This window comes from Mustela putorius, unplaced genomic scaffold, assembly GCF_011764305.1.
Source record: "Mustela putorius furo isolate JIRA1106 unplaced genomic scaffold, ASM1176430v1.1 tig00003845_pilon_pilon_pilon, whole genome shotgun sequence".
In the NCBI taxonomy this organism is placed as follows: domain Eukaryota; kingdom Metazoa; phylum Chordata; class Mammalia; order Carnivora; family Mustelidae; genus Mustela; species Mustela putorius.
The window spans coordinates 10611480-10630435 of NW_025421998.1; the positions used below are offsets into that span (position 1 = coordinate 10611480).

Consider the following 18956-nt stretch of genomic DNA (forward strand, 5'->3'; position numbering starts at 1 on the left):
CCCTCGTCAAAGAGCTCTAGCTCTGCTGAGTCCCACACAGAGCAAAGTGGCCAAGCCCTGCCCCACCGCTCAGAGAACACCGTGGCCACTGCAGTCCCATCTGGGCAAAGGCCCCCACACCCTGTTCATAGGTTTCCTGCCTGCCCTGAGTCAGAGCTCCCCATCTGACCACGGTTCCCGGAACTGCCTGCCCAGGATGGCAGTCTCCCATTGGCAGCAAGGTCCCAGGGCACGGGGGAAGAGTGCAATCCAACCCCAGAGAACTCCAGCTGTGTTCTGTGCATGTCTAGTTTGTGCATGTCTAGTTCTGATCACCAAGGGTCAGGCTTCACCCGGCTCTCCGCTCAGAAGCACAGTTATAACAGGCTCCTCCCCTCACTAAGTCCATCACCTTATTTCCCATCAGTGCCTCATACGGAGCAGGAAAGTTCACTAAAGTGCAAACCACTCCACTGCCACCACTCCAAATGCCTAGGTGAACTCAGTGGCTGGACCAGGAAGTCACAGCCACGTGAGCTCAGCGTCACCACGTCACAAAGGAGAGGTGTGACAGCATCTCAAAGGGAGGTGTGACAGCACCCCGCTGCACTCGGGACAGCTGTTCTCCCTGCTGCCAGTCCCACCCCACCCCTGCACCCCCGACTCCCATGCAAGCGCTGTCCCTGGGTCTGTCGCAGACAGACCTCGTAGAGCTGACTCCTCTACAAGGCAATTGCCGGGGCCCTCCCGTGACTGAGATGGGGATGCGAGGGCTTCCCAGAAGACAGGAAGCCGCAGCCCAGGATCCAGCATGGGCTGTGGCCTCAACGCAGAGGTTGGGTCAGCAGTCATGGGGTGCATCTGGCATTCCGGGTGCCCATAACCCTCTTTCTGGCTCATTTCATTAAGCCACGTATGGATGGAGTCCCTGCCCCCCCGCCCCCCCACCCGCGGCAGCAGGGGCAGGCAGCTGACTCCAGCAGCCGGACTCTGGTGGAGGTTTGGATGGCCCATGAGGAAATTCTGACTGTAGCCACCAGGTCGGAGCTGCCCCAAAGCTGCAGAGTCCTCACGCACCAGCACGAGCACCAGATGGCTTCCCGCCATCCCCATCTTCTCCATCCTGCCATGGAAGCTAAACTTGACCATGCCCGTGCATCACTGCGCCTGTGACCAGCAAGGTGAACTTGCCAGCTGCATTCCGGCAGTCAGACGAGGCCATCCTTTCTCTGCTTCCCACGCTGTTCAGTCCCCCAAAGACATTTCAGCAGGGGTCACCTTGTTCTGAAACAGCAGCCCCTCTCCTTAGCAGGTCACAGCCTACATCCTGGATGGCACGCCTTCTGACAGGAACACCCTTCTCTGCAATCCTCTGGGTACAAACCCCGGTTCTGCATAGACAGAATTTAAACACACAGCCTAGAAGAACAGCTCAGCATGTTAGGAAAAGTCCCCATTCTCAAGGAACCCCCCCACTCCACCGCGTGCCGGGAGGAGACAGGACTTGTGTTGGGGAAAGAGAATAGGAACCGGAAGCGAGACAAGGTCTGTGGATTCGTGCAGTCACCCCTGTCCTGAAACCAGACTGACAGATACCGCTTCCGCCATGTTTCTGGAAGGTAAGAGCACGGGCGGGAGCTGGGCTGGTGAGCAGGACTGCCAGCAGGCCAAGCACCCCAGGCCCAGCCTCAGATCCAGGGTCCAGGCGGAGGCCGCTGGCCTGCCTTACTGTGGTCATCTTCAATGTGCATCCGAGAAGGTTCCCCTCCAACCTGAGGCAGTGCAGTGAAGGACCAACCCTTCGAGCACGCGCTCGGTGAAGCCACCGTAAACACAAGGCATCACGGAAGCTCCAGTGCTATTACCTTGAGGGCAGCTCGTAATTAGACCCTCATAATGCTCGATAATTATTCGCATATCTCCATCACATGTGTGTTGGCTATAAGGACCATAAAGTAAAGATTGCGTCTATTTCCTAACAAAGAAGTAGGAACAGGAACCGTCATTTACTGGGACGATTCTCAAATGTGAAATGACGCCTGCTTAAATGGATATTGCTGAAATCCAGTGCCCCATACGTCCAGATTGAAGATCTCTACGGGAGGGGGACAGAGGTTGAGTGGGACACGTCTCAGTGAGGATTACATAAGCGGCTTCCCATTTATCACCTATATTTTACGTTAATGAACTCAGGTGCAGTGAGGCACCGATGGTAGGAAACGCTGCCTTGTATGATTTCACAACTGTGATTATAATCATTATCACCACGAGAAGTACCAGGCTCTGAAATATTGCAGAAAGCGTGTTGAATAGGGAATCCTGGTCTTGTCCGTGGCCCAAATCTCTTTCCACTCTGGAAGGCACAAGCTCGCTCCATCCTTCCTACAGATCAGGTTCACATCACGCACCAGAAGACGCATCTGCTCTCCTCAAATCCACTTAAACTCGCCCTCCTGTTCTATGCTGCCACAAAGGGCCCCTGGCAGGGGGAGGGGGCAGACAATGCCGTGCATCCCCTGAATCCCACGTTGCCTGCATGGCAACCTCTGCTGTACTGGGATCTGGAACTTTCTGCTGGGATTGCTGGAGGAAATGCCATGAAAGCCCTGTGCCACGAAATGCATGTGCTCCTCGTGGCCAGGAGACAATTCCAGGCTGGGTGCAGATGCTTCCATAGGGACAGACAAGTGGAAGGCAGAACATTCCCGAACAATTGTAGGGTTTTCATAGATGGGTTTAATTTCCACACAGAGAAGAAAGAGAAGAGGAGCTAGTAGTGTAGAACCTTCACAGTGAAAACCTTCACCGTTGGATAAAATCTTCTCCCTATTTCTGTTTCACCCATCAGCAGAGGTGTCCCACTAGTAATCCCCAAACTGTTGGGACACTGCAATGACACGAAGTAAGATTCACATGAAAACAAAGGACGCTGAATTCTGGGCTTCCTTCTCCCTTCCTCTTTCCCCGTGCTTCCCTTCCTTCCAAATCTCTTGAATTTTCCCGGGTGCACCGGGCTTAGAGCATCAAGTCCTTGGCACCGAGAGCCCGGATCCCAGGCTGCAAGTGGGCCAGCAGCTCCTTTCAGGACCCCTCAATACTAGGGCCATGTGTCCGTCACGTATGGGATTGTTACAGTGACTGTCCCCGTGCAAATATCCAGGCTCATTAGATATTGACGGAGTCAAGAAAGAGACAACTGGGAAGAGCTGAAATGAACTTGCATGGCACATGATGAAAAAAATAAAAAATAAAAAATAAAATTTACAGCTTTGCTGCAGTAGGAATTGGCTCAGCACCCCACAAGCTGCGCCAGGATCAGACACCCACATCTGGGGACGAGGGAAGGAGGACAAATCTTTCCACTAAGAGGGATGGGGATTTGGAGGACACATGGAAGAGAAGGTTCAGTCGCCAGCGCAATGTGAACACTGAGGCAGCAACTTCGCAGAAGGGACCTGAGAATGTCAAAAGCATGTATGGGATCTGAGGACCTCGCTGCATGCCTGCGATCACACAGCAGAGCCTCCAGATTCTGCAGGAGTCGAGTCCCGAGCCCAGTGGACAGATGTCACATGTGCTTCCTGCTACAGATTTTCTAACTGTCCTCTTTGCCAGGTTTGCCTTTAAAGAGCTCAAATTTGTACTGAGCAGCTGGGGGTTCAGATTCTGTTACTCAGGCGATGCACAAACTTCTTTTCAAATCTGAATATGGAAGATACAAGGTCTGGACTCGTGCATCCTGCAGACTGGATGATGGACACACAGGTCCTGGGACAGCGACACCAGGACTGGCCTCCCTGGGTCCCATCGCCTGCTCCAACCTCTGTGCAACCCCACCGGCCCCCTGCCCTGTGGAATCCTGCATGTCGAGGACAGATATGAAAAAATCTACAGCTCGCCTCAGTGCTCCATCTGGCTTGGGAGCTGAGGCATAAATAAGTAAAAAAGAAACTAACAGAAGGGAAGAAAGTCACAGACGCTGAGAACTGCAGGTGCATCGTAAGAAATTCTGAGGCGAAGCTGTGGTTTCTAGTTGGAAAAAGAGAGAAGACGGTTAAGGAAGGTGAGGAGGACGGGACAGGTAGAGAAGCGGAACGGCCATAAGGACAGGGAGGAGCTTTACAGCCAGACAACCTAGCAGGGATCCTGAGAGCTCGGGGCTGGGGCAGCGGCAGGGAGCAGAAAGGAAGCCCACAGCCACAGACCCAGGAGGCAGCACAACACCCCTTCCCCCTGTCGTGGGGCTACATGAGCTCCCAGAACCATTTAGTGGAGACGAAAAGAAGGTGAGAGACATCTTCCAAGGGGGGAGATTGGGAAATGCTGAGTAATTACCCCCAATGATGAGATTCCTAAGACCCTCAAAGGAGCATGCTTTCCACCACCAGCAGATGTGGGGAGCCACAGCACGGAAGGACTTCTCCAAAAGCTAAACAAAACCTGCGTTTTGTTTACACATCCAGACCCTGTTATGGAATTAATCTGATGACGGTGAATTAAGCCACAAGTTGCCAGAGACACCAAGCAAAAAGGCAGGTGACTAACCGCGGTCTTTGCTGGGGATGACAAGCAGCTTCCCCAAAAGTCACTGTCACATTTTGATCACCAGATGGCGGAAGCGTCCTTTCCAGCAGCTGAGCCTGTTTCCGAAGGGCCTGGCGTCACACTTACTAGTTAGCAAGTTGCATCGGAGGTAAATCAGAGTCTGCTTCTGTGTAAACCACCAGGTCTTACCAGCTTCCGATGGCCCGGAGCTGTGTTACTTGGCAGCTGGAGAAAAACTCGGGACTGCTGCCTTTCAACTGTGGTTCCTCCCCGCTTCTCCCGTCCCCAAATGAAACACACCCACAAGTCTGGTGCATTGCCAAAGACTACCCCCAAGTCTCAGCAGCAGCCTGAACGCAGGGTCCAGTCGTGGACCACCAGGCCACTCGTGCGATTGTCGTGAGCTCATTGAATTCATCCTCCTCCCTCTCCTGACTCCCTGCACAATCCTGGGACAAGGGACTGTGTGCTGTCACCTGGAACGAAATCCTCCTCTGAGGTTACCTCTGGTTCCTTACCTGAAATCTTCTTATTAAATCAGCCAAGGCACTGCAAAGCTCTGTCTCCACACAGGACAGCAGTAGGGTCCAGCAGGGACACTGAGGCACCTGCTGGCCCTTGTTCTCCAGGCTCCCTCCACCAGTCAGAGCAGCAAGGATGCCTCCGGACCCCTGCGTGCCTTTCTGCCCTCTTTTCTGCACCCCCAATTAATGGGTTTTTGTCCTCAGCCCCCTTCCAGCCCCCCAAACTAGCCACTGGCCCTATAGCAACAGAAAGCTTCTGCTTCCTGCGCCCTGCGGGAAAGATTGTGTTTTTGTTCTCTTTGTCTTTCACTCTCTGTCAGAGAGCGGATTTGCACACAAAGGGACTTAATTAAGAACTGTCCCCAGAAGCTGTCAGGTCTCCAGTGTTGGGAAGAAAGCCGCCCCTCCTACCGCTCAACAGATCAACAGTGCAACAGTCTGACAACCCAACGCCACATCAAAGAATGACTTTTCCTTCTTTACGGCTTAGCTTGTGGCAAGACTGGCTGTCTAAGGACGCCTTTCAAATCCTCTTGTGACGAACTCCCTCAGATTAATACAGAGCATGTGGGATCTCACCTCAGAGAGCGGGGAAGGATGCCGGCAGCGTCTACACGGCGTTTTTCGCTCTGCGGCAAGCAGTTGAACAGCTGACAAAACTGAAGAAGGTTATTCCTTCTGGGCTAAAGATCCAGACCTGGGGAACATTCTGGAATGCCCTGACTACATGGTCAGATCCAAAGCAGAACAGAGAATCTGGCCTTCTGTTACAGACTGCACGTCTGTGTTCCCCCCCCAGTGAGATGGTATTAGGAGGTGGGGATGTCAGGAGCTGAGTCGGAGGGGCTAGGAGCCTAAGTAGGATTAGTGCCCTTTGAAGGAAAGGAAGAGCCTGGTGATCACTCTGGGCTTTCTCTCCACTGTGGGAGAGCACAGGTGGATATGGCCATCTTTGAGCCTCAACAGAATCAGATCCCACTCCCAGCCTCCATAATGGAGAGATGTGTCTATCCATTTCTGTGGTGGAGGGAGACGCGCACTCATGGTGCCTCAGCCCCCAGCCGCTGCAAATAGAGCAGAGCAAGGAGAGACCAGGCGCCATGACCGCAGGCCTCGAGAACCACCTGGGGCCCCTATCCACTCACCCCAGCAGCAGGTGATGTTAAGGTTTTTAAAAGAAGCTCTACTCATTCACAGATTCCTAAACTGAGCCCTTAAGAGAAGGGACACGTTCCCTACGGGGCTCTCCCACCTGCCTGGGGGCAGACCAGGTCGATACTGACCCTGTGAAAAATGTTGTAAAAGCCAAACTTCTCTGTTTTAAAAATGGGAAGATTGAAAGCCTTCTGTTTTAGAATCAGAGTAAAGGGTGAAAAGTAATCCCTGAGCAGAAAGCTTTGTCCTCTCTTAATATAAAAAGGACTGGAATTAAATGTCTTCCAAAGAGGAGGCTTTTAAAAGGTGGGTATGAGGGCATAACATGTGATTGGTTCTCCCAAGGATCACAAATTCAACATTTTTCAGGGGCCTGTCAGGTAAGGAAATAAGGTGGTGAATGAGGTGTAATAGGGAATGGTGGGGACTGTGACAAATTAGAAAAAAATAGAAAAAACAATGCACTGAAATCAAGAGGCATACCTCAATCTAACAGACCCTCACAAGCACACACACACTCTTACCCCGGAAGAAAACTAAACTGTGCTGCTCCTTCTGGCCTTCCTCATTTGAGATGACAGTATAACGCTCATCTTCAGTGGGGAGGAATGAAGACGACCAAAGGAGGGTGTCCATTTCCTCTGCCCAAAGCTGGCCAGGTTTCAGGAACAGGGCTCACCCTCCCCAACTATCAGGTGGCCACGCAGGCACCCGTCTGGACAGCATCTGAGGTCAGAGTCTGGTGGCCCTGAAGCTTCATTCGGCGTGTGTCAGCAGCCAGTTACCCAGGGGGTGCTGGAGCCCAAGCCCAGGTGGGGGCACTGTCAGCTCACACCAGTGGCCCTGCATTCCTCTTGAATCTGAGCCTCTTCCAGAGGATCCTAGAATCACAACAGGACACTGCCAGCTGCTTCTCCAGTGAATGAAGTTCCTTCCTGTGGGTTTTTCCCTTGGGTGGAGAAGATGCTGCAGAGCTCTCTTACAAGAAACATCCTCTTTGGGCTCAGGCATGGGCATTGTGGCACCTGAGGGCTAACCATGAAGTTGTGGCAGCTGCCCTGTGCTGTCACTAAGAGCAAGAAGTTTTCTTCGTTGGCGTCCTGGGAGCCACGGGGACAAAAGGGGATCTCTGCCATCAGTGGGAAGTGACCTAAGCCGAGAGGCTGACGTCACAGCACAGCTCATCCCTCAGGCTACCTGCCTCCCTGCTCTGCACAGGCCCAAGGAAAGGCAGTGGCCTTGTGTGGTTTCTTTCTCTTCCAACCCACGCACCCCTGATATGTCTGCGTGTGTGACACGGTGAAGTCAGCAGTGGGTTGAGGAACAGGTGCACAGGGGAGGCTTTTCCTGTGAGACAAGGGATCGCTGCATCCGGGCCACCTGAGAACTCCCTGCAGCTGTGGCTGTGGGGACAGAGATGCCACTGTGACAGCTTGTCCACTGGCCGACAGCCCTGTGTCCCCAGGACTGTCAACTATTCAAGAGTGTGACCAAGGAGCACAGTTATTGCTTCTAATTCCTAAATGGGAATTAATAAATGAGTCATGGCTTGTTTGAAACTAAGTTTGTGTCTTATCTGCTTTAAGCCTCTACGGAGATATTGAGATAACTTTTTCAAAGTCACATGATATTTGAAAGTCAAATTTAAGTCAGAAACTGTTCTTAAAGTTGAACGAGGTAAATACATTAGTGTAGCCTGTCAGCCTATGGGGATAGCAAAGGGACCATACAGAAGGTCCAGTCTATATGGACCAGTCCATGTGGTAGATTTTGGTAAAGACAATACTATTTATTTCTGAGTTACCTAGTGGACGGCCAAAAGAACTTGGCAGCATCTGTGACCAACAGCCCTGGAAAGCAGGAAGGGCCCTTGGAACTGCTCATCTGTGGCATGACTTAGCCTAGACTGAGCTAGCTGGGCCACGCACAGTAACTTTTTTCTAAGAACATTTACGTCTTATCTAATGGCATTTCGTAGTTGTTCAAGGATCAAGTTCCCAACTCAAAACTCAGCCTGGAGACCACCTTCCCACCCCACCCCAGTTATGACAACCAAAAATGTCCCCATACATTGCAAACGTCCCCTCAACATGACCCCCAATGGAAAACCAGGGGTCTACACTTCAGTGAGCAAAAAGTTTTCTTCTGTTCCCTCTTAGCTCTGTGGATTAGCTTCCAGGGTCACGTTCCTCCTCCCTGGATTTCATCCTTTCGATTGCATTTTGAATTTCTTTCAGCAATGATTTGTTTGATGGCATGCTCTATTTTAAAATATCTTTGATCAAAATGCTCAGTCAGTTAAGCATCCAAGTCCTGCTTTGGGCTCAGGGTTGTGAGATAGAGCCTGAGTCAGGCTCTGTGTTCAGTGCTGAGTCCGTTTGAGATTCTCCCTCTCCCTCTACCCCTCCCCAACTCACTCTTTAAATAAATTAGTAAATAAATACAATTTAAAAAAATAAAAATATATTCATTCAGGTGCCTTCCTAAAGGATAGTTTTGCTGGATACATAAATTGGATTAACTCTTCTTTTCTCTTTGCTCTTTAAAGATGTTCTCCTACTGTTTGGGATTTTCCACTGTTGACAAGAAGTCAGACGTCCGCTAAGTTACTGCTTTTTTGCAGGTCAAGTCTTTTCTCTCTGTTTGCTCGGAAAATATCTTGCATTGGGTGTTCTCTCATCTCACTATGATATGGCTAGGGGTGTCATTTTGTTCATCTTTCTTTAGATTCATGGGGATTCCTGAATTGGAGAACGGCAGTCTTTCCAATAGAAGGTCTGGCATGCTAACCCCTTATAACCCTTCCCATAGTCCCTACTACCCCCTTCCAGAATTCTGATCTGACCCATATTAAATCTTCTCTCCCTGTCCTCCACATATGAAAACATCTCCTTCCTATGATCCATCTGCACATCTGTGTTTCACTCTGGGAGACTTCTTCAAATCTATCTGTTGGCTTGCTGAATTGTCCCATAAACTATCTGACGAGCTATTGAACCCTCAGGAATATTGGTTCAAACTATTCTATCATTCCTTTATACAAGTTCTAACTCCTTTTCAAAACTGACTAGTACTTGGAATATGCTCATTTGGTTTACTCATACAGTTTACTTCAAAATATATATATATATTTGTGTATTAAGTAGTCTCATTTATGTCCCAACATCTGAGTCTTACTGGACTACCTTGGTCTTGGTGGACCCTTGGGGATGATGCCCCTTTTTGTGTGTAATTTTCATTGTGCGGTCACATTCCTGGCAACACTATTTGTGGGGATTCTTTGTAGCTTGCATGGAGTGTGCATTCCTTCTGGGAGCATTTGGTTTTGCCAGGTAATTGTGGCTCCTTTAAACAAAAATATCCCACCTGGACTTTTTATTGGACCACTCAGGGAAGCATGAATATGGGCTTCATGCTCGTAAGAAAGTATGGGCACTAGAGACAACAAATATTCAGAGCAAACCTGTCTGTTCAACTCAGCCCTGAGGCCCATCTGGGGCAGGCAGTCTGCACTGCCCCCTTGTAGGACATGCTCTTCGGGGGAGCACACCCTTATGAGTCACATCCTGATCCGATGCTCTCCGCTTGGGGCCCTGGGCTTGCCATGTGCCCCAGTCTGGCCACGAGTATTGAAGGCCTGGGTCCCAGGTATCAGGGGTTGCTTGCTGATGGCCACCATTATAAGGCTGACTTTCCTGCCTGGATTCTACCTCTGGGGATTAATTTCTCTTACTTTTCTTTTCTTTCTTCTTTTTCTTTTTCTTTTTCTTTCTTTTTTTTATCTGTTTCAGCTGTGCTCTTAAGAAAATGGGTTGTATATGCTATCTGAGACTTCATGAGTTTGGTAAGCGGTAGGTGTTCAGGCTATCATTCTTCCATATTCCCAGGCAAGCAAGGGGTGGTCTCATCGTGTTTAAGGCAAAATCATTTCTGGAAATGCTCAGACCCACGTGACATCTTAATTTTCCATCCCTATACTTTTCTACGGGCCTAGGGCTTCCAAGAGAACTCGCGGGGCCATGGGCAGATGTCTGACATCATCCTTTTCTGCAGATTCGAAAGGCACTCCATGTCCTGGCCGCACCCCAGTGCCCGACAGAAATAGAATGAGAAGTGAAATCCAGCTGGCAGAATCTCAGGCTTGGAACAGAAACAGAAAAAAAAAAAAATTGGATTTCCAGCTATGTGGTCAGAAACATACCACGAAGGATGGCTTTAGGGTATGTAGGCTGGGGTAGAAAACTGTAGCCTCTACCCAAGCTCTATTTGAGACAGACTCTTAACTCTTCCCCAGAAACCTGCCCCAGGATCGCTCAGTCATTTAAAAACCACCCATCAGCCACAGAGTCTGGATGGGCCGTTTCCACCTGTGTACCCCGCAGAGCCCCATGATGCTCCTCACAGCCCATCACACGCTCTCGGGTCACTGCCTGTTTACTGGAAGCACTCCAAAGCTTGACATTATGTCTCCAGCATCTTGTCCAGTGCTTGGCAAATATTTGTCCCAAACAATGTTTTTGAATTAAAAAAAGCAAGAACAGATTTTTGTTGGGATTTATCAGGTTCTGAGACCCCACCTGCCGAGGAAATACATATGGGCAAGCCCCAGAGAGCCCCTCCCTGATGGAGAGCCTTTGCAGGAAGTCTTGCCAGGGCCCAAACACCCTGCTAGGGGGCAGTCATCTCCCCCAAGATGCAAACTCAACAGGACATACCTAGACACCACACTAACCTAGCTGCAGACTTTCTTGGTTTTTGTTTTGTTTTGTTTTTTTAATTCGTTCAGAGATTCGTAGGTTCAAACTGCTTTCACATACACTTCATTAACTTTTCATAAATGGAGAGATAATCAGGATACTCTCCATTCTGTACCATTGGGGGGAAAAAAAAGAGGTCTGAGAATTGCTCAGGGACTCAAGATGCCACAGGAAAATGGCCCACACGGACGTCTTTAGATGGTAAGTACTTAGTCCTCAAAGTTCTAGAAGGTGCTGACTTTCTGCTCCATCTGAAGGGGTAGGATATGACAGCATGGGATCTGGGCTCCTAAGGGGACATTTCTCCCCCTGTGGCCACAGAGGCGTTCCAAAGCTATGTGGCTGTAAAGCCAAGGGTAAATCGTGCCAAGTGGAGACATGGGGAGCTGAGGAGCCAATGCCCTTCGAAAGGAGCAGCCCAGCACATCTCTGGCAGATGGCCACCATTTAGGAATCATTCCATTTTGACAGCAAATTGGCAATCTGGGTATGTAGAAGAATGTCCCATTTGTTAAATATCTATACGGGCAAAGAAATGTCTTATGTGTGGTGGGCCCAACAGGACACCTCGTTGGGCTGGAGTTGGCTTTAGGCCACCAGTCTGCCTGCTGTCGGCCTGATAAAGTCCGGGGTTTTGCCCGCATCTGGAGATTGATGGTGCTGTCCACTGCCCCCTTGCCCTGAGGGAGCTCCTGGAACTCAGCGCTTCTGTTCTCACTGCAACTCAAGATGTCATACTTTGAAGGACAGGATTTCAGGCCTTTATTTTGTCCTAGATGGCCTGAGTCGAATGTAGCAGGAATCCACATAGATAAACACTTGGCCAAGCTGACCGAGCATTTATTGGACACAAGTGTGGGGCAGGTTCTAAACCTGTAGGAGCGGTCCCTTCCTCCCCTACCTAGAATTCACCACATCCCCATTTGGTCGCCGACATAAGACAGTATGGTTGGAAGCACACAGCCTTCACCGGGCCACAATCTAGGATTCAGAGCCTGGTTCCAGCATTGACTAGGCTCCACGACTTTGATCAGGTGACTAAACTGCCAGATCTTAAAAGGTCAACACCCGCCCCCATCTGAAAGTTCCTGAGACAGCACACAGACTTCCTCCTTTTAAAAAACTGTTACTATTTAGGGGCCCCTGGGTGGCTAAGTCAGGTAAGTGTCTGACCTGCCTCTGGCTCAGGTCAGGACTTCAGGGTCCTGGATTGAGTCCCACACTGGGCTCTGTTCTCCGCAGGAAGTCTGCTTCTCCCTCTCCCTCCACCCACTCCCCACCCCGCTCCTGTGTGCATGCACTCTCTCTCCCTCTCTCCCAAATAAATAAAAATAAATCTTTTAAAAAGAAAACAAATAAATTTAAAACAAAACAAAACAAAAAGAACCTGTGACTGGTTAAATGGCTTTGGACAGACAGGCAGAAGCTGATATGTCCATAATTTAGAAAATCTGACTCAGAACTAAGCAGGAGTCGTGGGCTGACCTCCGAACATGAGCCTTACACAGCTTGACACCATTTTCTTTGCAAACATAAGTAAAAATAGTCTTGTTTTCTGTGAAGTGACCATCCGCCAAAAGAGCATAAATACCGGGGAACTGAAAACTATGATGACCGTGTCCTTCTCTCTGCCGCCACGTTTTCCTGTGATAGATCTACTTATGAGAGCTCTGATTCCAAATTTCATGTTTTCATTACTAAATGGAATGTTTTCATGACTAAACTTGTGGAAATGAGATCCTGCCGCACGGTTGATCACGGGTCAGACACTGATGCCCAGGGAGAGCCTGGGATGGCCCAGCGGCCCCAAGTTCCTTCGCCTGTGGATCTCTGCCCAGCTGCCTCCCGTTCCACAGGCCTCCACGCTTTGGAAGACGGTCGAGTGAGCAAGAGCTTTTTAATAATTCAGTTTCCCTTTTTCCTCAAAGACCAACACAATTGCCAATCAGAGCTCCTGCTAACTACGAGAGCCCTGTGGACAGACCGCACGGGTGTCCCACCAGCCAAAAGAATCGTGGAAACTGATTGAGTTCTAGAAAACACAGAAACAAGCTTGCAGACCCCACTTCTAACTTCACGGTCCCCCCAGGGGCTGGGGAGACCCTCTGTAAATTGCAAATTTGGGTTGCTGCTGGTCCGCCTGGTACCCATCGGGGCGAATCTGAAAGGCTCCATAGAGCCCCTGAGAACAACCCACAGATTATATCTGATGCACGGCTCCATGGACATGCACAGTACAGTCATTCCAATGCCAGGCTCAGAATGGAAAGCACACAGAATCAGAGGTTTGGGTGGGCTGCCTGACTCTGCTTCATGGGCACTGAGTTTATCACCAATCACTCTGTGCTTTCTTTGTAAATTCTTTCTTCCATCATAGTTGCTGATGAAGCCTCCCTCACCTCCCATTCCTTGTATTTCCTTGGGCTCATGCATATGAGGTCAACTCTGGCCTTTGATGCCCCTTAGAGCTAGCTACGTTACAGCCTGGATCAGGTCCTCCCTCTCAAATTCACAGGTTCGAGGGCTAACCCCGGCACTTCCCAACATGACTGTATTTTGAGACAGGGTCTCAACTGAGAAAATTCAGTTAAAATGAGGTCATACAATTGGGCCCCCATCTGATGTGAGGAGGGCACATGTGTCCTTCTAAGGAGAGGAGATTAGACCCAGACACCCTGAGGAAGGGCCTGGTGAGGACCTGGGGAGAAGGTGGCCATCTGCACACGGAGAAGAGAGGCCTCAGAAGGAGCCAGCCCTGCCCATGCCTTGACCTCAGACTTCCAGCCTGAAGGACCGTAAATCAATAAATCTATATTGTTTAAGTCGCCTGGTCTGTGGTACTTTGTTATGGAAACCCCAGCGAATGAATAGACCCCAGGAAGCAGACAGCACATGAAAATACCATTCAGGTATAAAAAACATCAACCCACAGACAGGTTTCCTTATTCAAAGTTGGATACCTGCTGGTCTAAGGTGACAAACGCTTGGTATAATTTGAGAGGCAGTGGAGAAAATTCTATCGTAACTACAGTTTTATTTGCATATACAAATTAAGTTGCAAATATCCCCAGAAAAATGCGGATAGGGCTCTAATTATTACCAGCAGCCTCATGGGATTCCGTGGAAGCAGTGAGTGAGGTCTTCTGCTGACATCTGGCTGAGATCAACCAGGCCGTGAGGAACGGAGGCTGTCATGGGGTCGGGAGCTCGGAGAGAAAGGGAAAGGCGGAATTGGCAGTGCAAACTGGGCAGGGAGCCACGTGTCCAAGAAAGAAGAGAGGCTGAGCCCTCCCTGGGGCCGAATGCGCATGACAGGCACAGGACACAAGGGACAGCTCTGCCATGCCCACGGTGAGCAGCCAGCCTCCAGTGCCCAGAGAGAGGGCAGAGAGCGGATGGTTTAAGCGCCTGTGTGCCTCCCAGGGAAGGAGGCCCGGAGCTGGCCTCCGTGTCACCTCCCTCCTTGCTATAGTAAACAGCACCTCGAGCAGAACCTTACTGTACCCACAACCTCCCTTTCAATTACGTCCTCTTCCAAGAAGAGCAAAGCGCTTCAGACAGCAGATGCGTTCACTGTGCTGTGCAAACCACAGACCCCGGCCTCTCTCTCTCTCTCTCTCTCTCAGAAGCCAGAATAGCCTCAGCAGGCAGGTGAACAATGGTTGTGCCCTGGTGCTCAGCACCACAATTCCACAGGACTGAGACCCACAGCACCTCCCTCCCCCGCCCTGGGCTCCCTGTGGACGACCCTACTCCATTCTAGGCCATTCTTCTCACAACCCCCAACGACATGCTGCATCCTTCCTTGGACATGGAAGGAAACAAAAACATGGACACAAAATGACTTGCACAAAACCATGGTGACTTGGGGTCATGCCTACAATGGGAAGAGAAAGGAAGGAGCGTGATAGGTACAATGTCTGGGACTGAACTCATGATGAAGCTGTGCTTATTACAGGAGCAAGCACAGAATCAAACATTCGCAGCAGCCAGGCGACATGCACTCACGCACGTGTCCCTCCCAGCAGCCGGTAATGACGGGATGAAAGTTACAAATAAAGTGTCACTTGAAGATGAAAAGATGCACTTAATACCCTAAAAATGGGTTCACTGGGATCTTGATTCTTCCCAAGATGATAATCTTCCCAATGTCCCATTGTGGCTCTAACATGTCCCGTCTCCAGAGTCTAAAACACAGTCTACTGACTGACCACTGATTTTTGCAAACAGGAATCAGATAAGAACTCCCCCCCATCCCTGAACGCAAGGGCAGCTTGTTGGCAGTGAGCACTTAGCGGTGAGTTACAAAAACAGAAGTTTGGGTTCTCCCTTCTATCTGCCATCTCAGGTAGATGAATGGGCACCTTGTGATGTGTTCTGGCTTTTTAGATCAGAAATGCAATAATTCCTCGGCCAACTTCATGAGACTTTTAAGAAAGAACTCTTAACACCACATAGAGTGCAAGCCATACATGTTATTAGTTAAAAATGAACAATTTTCATTTGTTCTTGTAACTCCTAGATTTTCCTATGAGCCCCAAACTCAAAAGCTTTAGCGGGTTGGGCCCGTTTCCTCTAGCCCTGCCCCAGGCCAGCAGGGAAGGTGCTGCCTCTGCGTTGCACAAGGACCTTTGCCTCCACATGGAAACATCTGGAGAGGCATGGGCCCTGGTTCCCACAAGTCAGAGAACATTTTGAGAACAAGATTCCTACCCCACTCAGGGCCTATGGCCAAAGCCTTATTCATAGGATTTTCTTAATAAATCTGTCTTTCTCCAAAGGCCCGGAGTGAACAACTGTGCTGACCAGGAGGGCCTGGAGACACACTCTCAGCATCAGGTCTGGAGTCTGTGGTTTGCAGATGAGGAAGAAGAACTCCAGAGGGGACCAACGCTTTGTATCTGTCATGCAGCTGGCTATTGGCAAGGCCAGGAGGGACACCCATTTCCTGACTAAATCCTAGCATGCTTGCCATACTTTGTATCTTATCTCCAGATCCATCCTTCCTGGCTGTCTAGTTCTATACCCCTGGGTATTTATTCCTGAAATTCATTCGGTGCCCTCACATCCTGGCATTTCCAAATGTGCAGATCTCAGAGGCTGGCTTCTGGGGGACTCCTGCCTTTTTGCATAGCTTTGGAGGCTGCAAGCCCCAGGGTGCCCCCTTCCACCCAGGAAACCTCCCATGTGCCAAGGCAAGGCCACGTTGAGCAGGCCACAGGTTGAGCCCCCTTGGGGCCATCCAGATGGAGAGTCTCGCATCCTTGCCCAGGCCACCTGTGAGAGTCAGGGCTGTTAGCGCTCCCCCAGCACACACGTGGCCAGCATATCCAACCAAACCTGCACCCACTGGGGCTGGCCTTTTGTTTCCCATAAGATGTAGGGCGAAAGGGGGGCAATATGGAGTAGAACCGCTTGGCCTAGCACAAGAGTCGGCTGAACAGCTGCCTTGTCTTCCCCACGATATTTAAAGATTCTGTGCCTCAGTTTCCTCTTCTCCATCAACTGGAGATCACAGGTAATAATCTCTCTCCCTGCGTGGTATGAGGTTGAACTAAGTTAATGCATGTGGAAGATGCAGCATCAAGCCTGCCACACAGTAGGCCCCTGGGACATGGCCAGCTGCTCTTAATCTCCTTACCAGTCCTGACCTCAAACCAAACAATTTGTAACCATAAACCGAGCTTCTGGTTCTCGCCCTCCACTATCCGTTGGCATCCAATGAGCAAGCATTTTCTTTGCCTTTTCATTCTTTAGAACATTTGCATGATACCCCAACATGTAATCTAGGGAAATGGCTTATTTATATGACTAGTCTTCCTTAATTAGCTATTAGCTGAAGGATGTATCCCAAATGGCACGGCAAATTACCCTGTGTTTGAAAACAGGTTGAGCATTTCAGCGGCAACACTTTTAAATTAGGAGCAGTGGCTGAACATTAACAGCAGAGCCAATGAGTGTTGGGGTGTCCCTGCCCTGCTGCGGGCCTCATCCTCTCTGTACCCTTCTAAGGCGAAGACCCAAAGACCAAAGGCAAGGCCGTGCATTGGCCACATTGCTTTAGAGATTACCTCCGCACTGATATGGGAGATCGCGCTGAGGGGACGCGAGCACAGCGCTGTCCGCCTCTGAGGACCAGAACGAACGCGCCTCTTCTTCAAAGTGGGGGCGCATAGTGCGCAGAGAGGTCTCACCCCGCGGTGGGAGGTGCAAAGTGGCCCGGCGGGCGCTCGCCTCTTACCACGAACTCCTCCAGAGTCTGGTAGGTCTTGCCCCGGAACTCGCAGTAGTTCTTCCTCTCCTTGCACTGCGGGCAGCACTGGCTCGTGTCGACGTGGATGCAGCGCGGGTGCAGCCGCGGGCACTCGGGCTGCGCGCACAGCGGCCCCTCCTCGGTGCACAGGCAAGGGCAGGCCGAGGGGCCCGGCGCGAACTTCTCCCCGATGGCATACACGAAGCCGCTCTCGTCCACGCAGCCCTTGCCGCGGTAGTCCGGGTACGCGTACTCCTCGGGTGGCTCCGGCGTGGGCGCGAGGTCCGGGCCGGTCGCGTCCTGGGCGGCGGCGGCCGGGGGCTCCCCCTGCGGGGTGTCCCCGCGGGGCCGGCCCTGCAGGTCCCCGGCCTTTGCGCCCCCGCCCTGGGCGGCCCAGGCCTGCTTCTGCTTGCTCCACGCCTCCCGGCCGGAGAGCCCGCGGCCGCCCTTGCTCTTCCAGTCCCGGCCGCTGCCGCCCTCGTCCCTCGCGGGGCGCCCGAGCTCGCTCACCCGCCCCGGGCCGTCCCGAGACGCGTGCTCGCGCTTCTCCTGGCCCGGCTGCTCCGGCGCCTGAGCCAGCTTCTCCAGCGGGATGCTCGGACTGCACAGAGCCACCATCAGGCAGCAGGTGACCAGGAGGGAACTGGACAGCGCGCCAACTGCCATCGCAGTGGAGCTGGGCATCCCCTACCACGTCCCGGCGGGCGGGCGGGCGGGGAGCGCGGCCGAGGGGCGAGTCGCATTCACAGCCCGGGGGCGCGCCGCCGCCAGCCGGGAGCCGCCGTCCCTGCGGAGAGAACAGCAGCACAGCTGAGCCCCGCGGCCCGCGCGCGCCCGGCCCCCACCCGGCCCCGCGCCGCCCGGCCCCGGCAGCACTCTAGATTAACGAGTCGCACGACGCGGGCGGGGGCAGCATGCCCAGCGTCGCTGCCCAGCCGGCTTCTGAGACCTCACAGATGGTGGAGACGGACGTGGAAGCGAACTCCGGGAGAAACACCGGCCCGCCGCGTTCCTCCTGTGGCCGCGGTAGGCGGTGGGGACGGCCCTGGGCGGGTGGCGGAGCCGGAGCTGCGGGAAGGCAGCGAGCCGGGCCCGCGCCCTCCTGCGAAACTCGGAGAGAGACACATAATCCGGGAGCCCGGGATGTGCCCCCCTGGGTGCCAGCCACACTTTCCCAACCGTTGCTAAATGGAGAATTCCGCAGTGGAGTTGGACAAGGAAGACCGTGCAGGAAGACAGGAGGGAAACCCTCCCTGTCTTGCCTTAGGGCGTTTGGGAAAAGGGGCGGGAGGGGGTTAACAAAGCTCCCAGGACCCCGTGATTCATCTCCAACAACTTTTTAAATGCCTCGCGTGCAGGGAGCAGACGCCTCTTCCCCCGCCTTCCTCCCCAGGCCCAGAAGCACGGAAGGATGTCACCGACCACCCCTGGCGGCGGGGTCGGGGGTTCCGGAGGCTTCGGCACCTCAGCCCTCCCTCGTCCCCATCCCCACCCCCGTGTACAGCCAGCCACTCGGCGACCGGGAGCATTGATGAGAACCCCCCGTGCAGGCTGCGACGCTGGGCTCCTAATCGCTTTCACCCTGGAGGGGGTCGTAGCGGTGAAGCAGAAGTGCCCAGGCAGCACCACCGTGGGCGGTTGGGGAGGCTGGGGATGCAGGGCGGGGGCGAGTCCCTCTCACTCTCCCCATCTCTGAAAGCCTCCATGGATCCCAAAGTTTCTGTCGCCCAAAGGGGCCAAGAG

The 18956-nt window shown here is 52.1% G+C and overlaps 1 protein-coding gene across 2 annotated transcripts in view; it reads right to left on the reverse strand.

The window, feature by feature from the left end:
• VWC2 (von Willebrand factor C domain containing 2) overlaps window positions 1–18459 on the reverse strand; it is a 98373-nt gene extending 79914 nt beyond the window's left edge. For both annotated transcript variants that reach the window (XR_006609565.1, XM_004739401.3), the window contains exon 1: window positions 17202–18459. Coding sequence is in view for 1 of the 2 variants with exons in the window: in XM_004739401.3 (XP_004739458.2) it covers window positions 17202–17897 (696 nt within the window). In the remaining variant the exon portion in view is untranslated. The remainder of the gene's footprint in view (window positions 1–17201) is intronic.
• Between the last annotated feature and the right edge of the window lie 497 nt (window positions 18460–18956).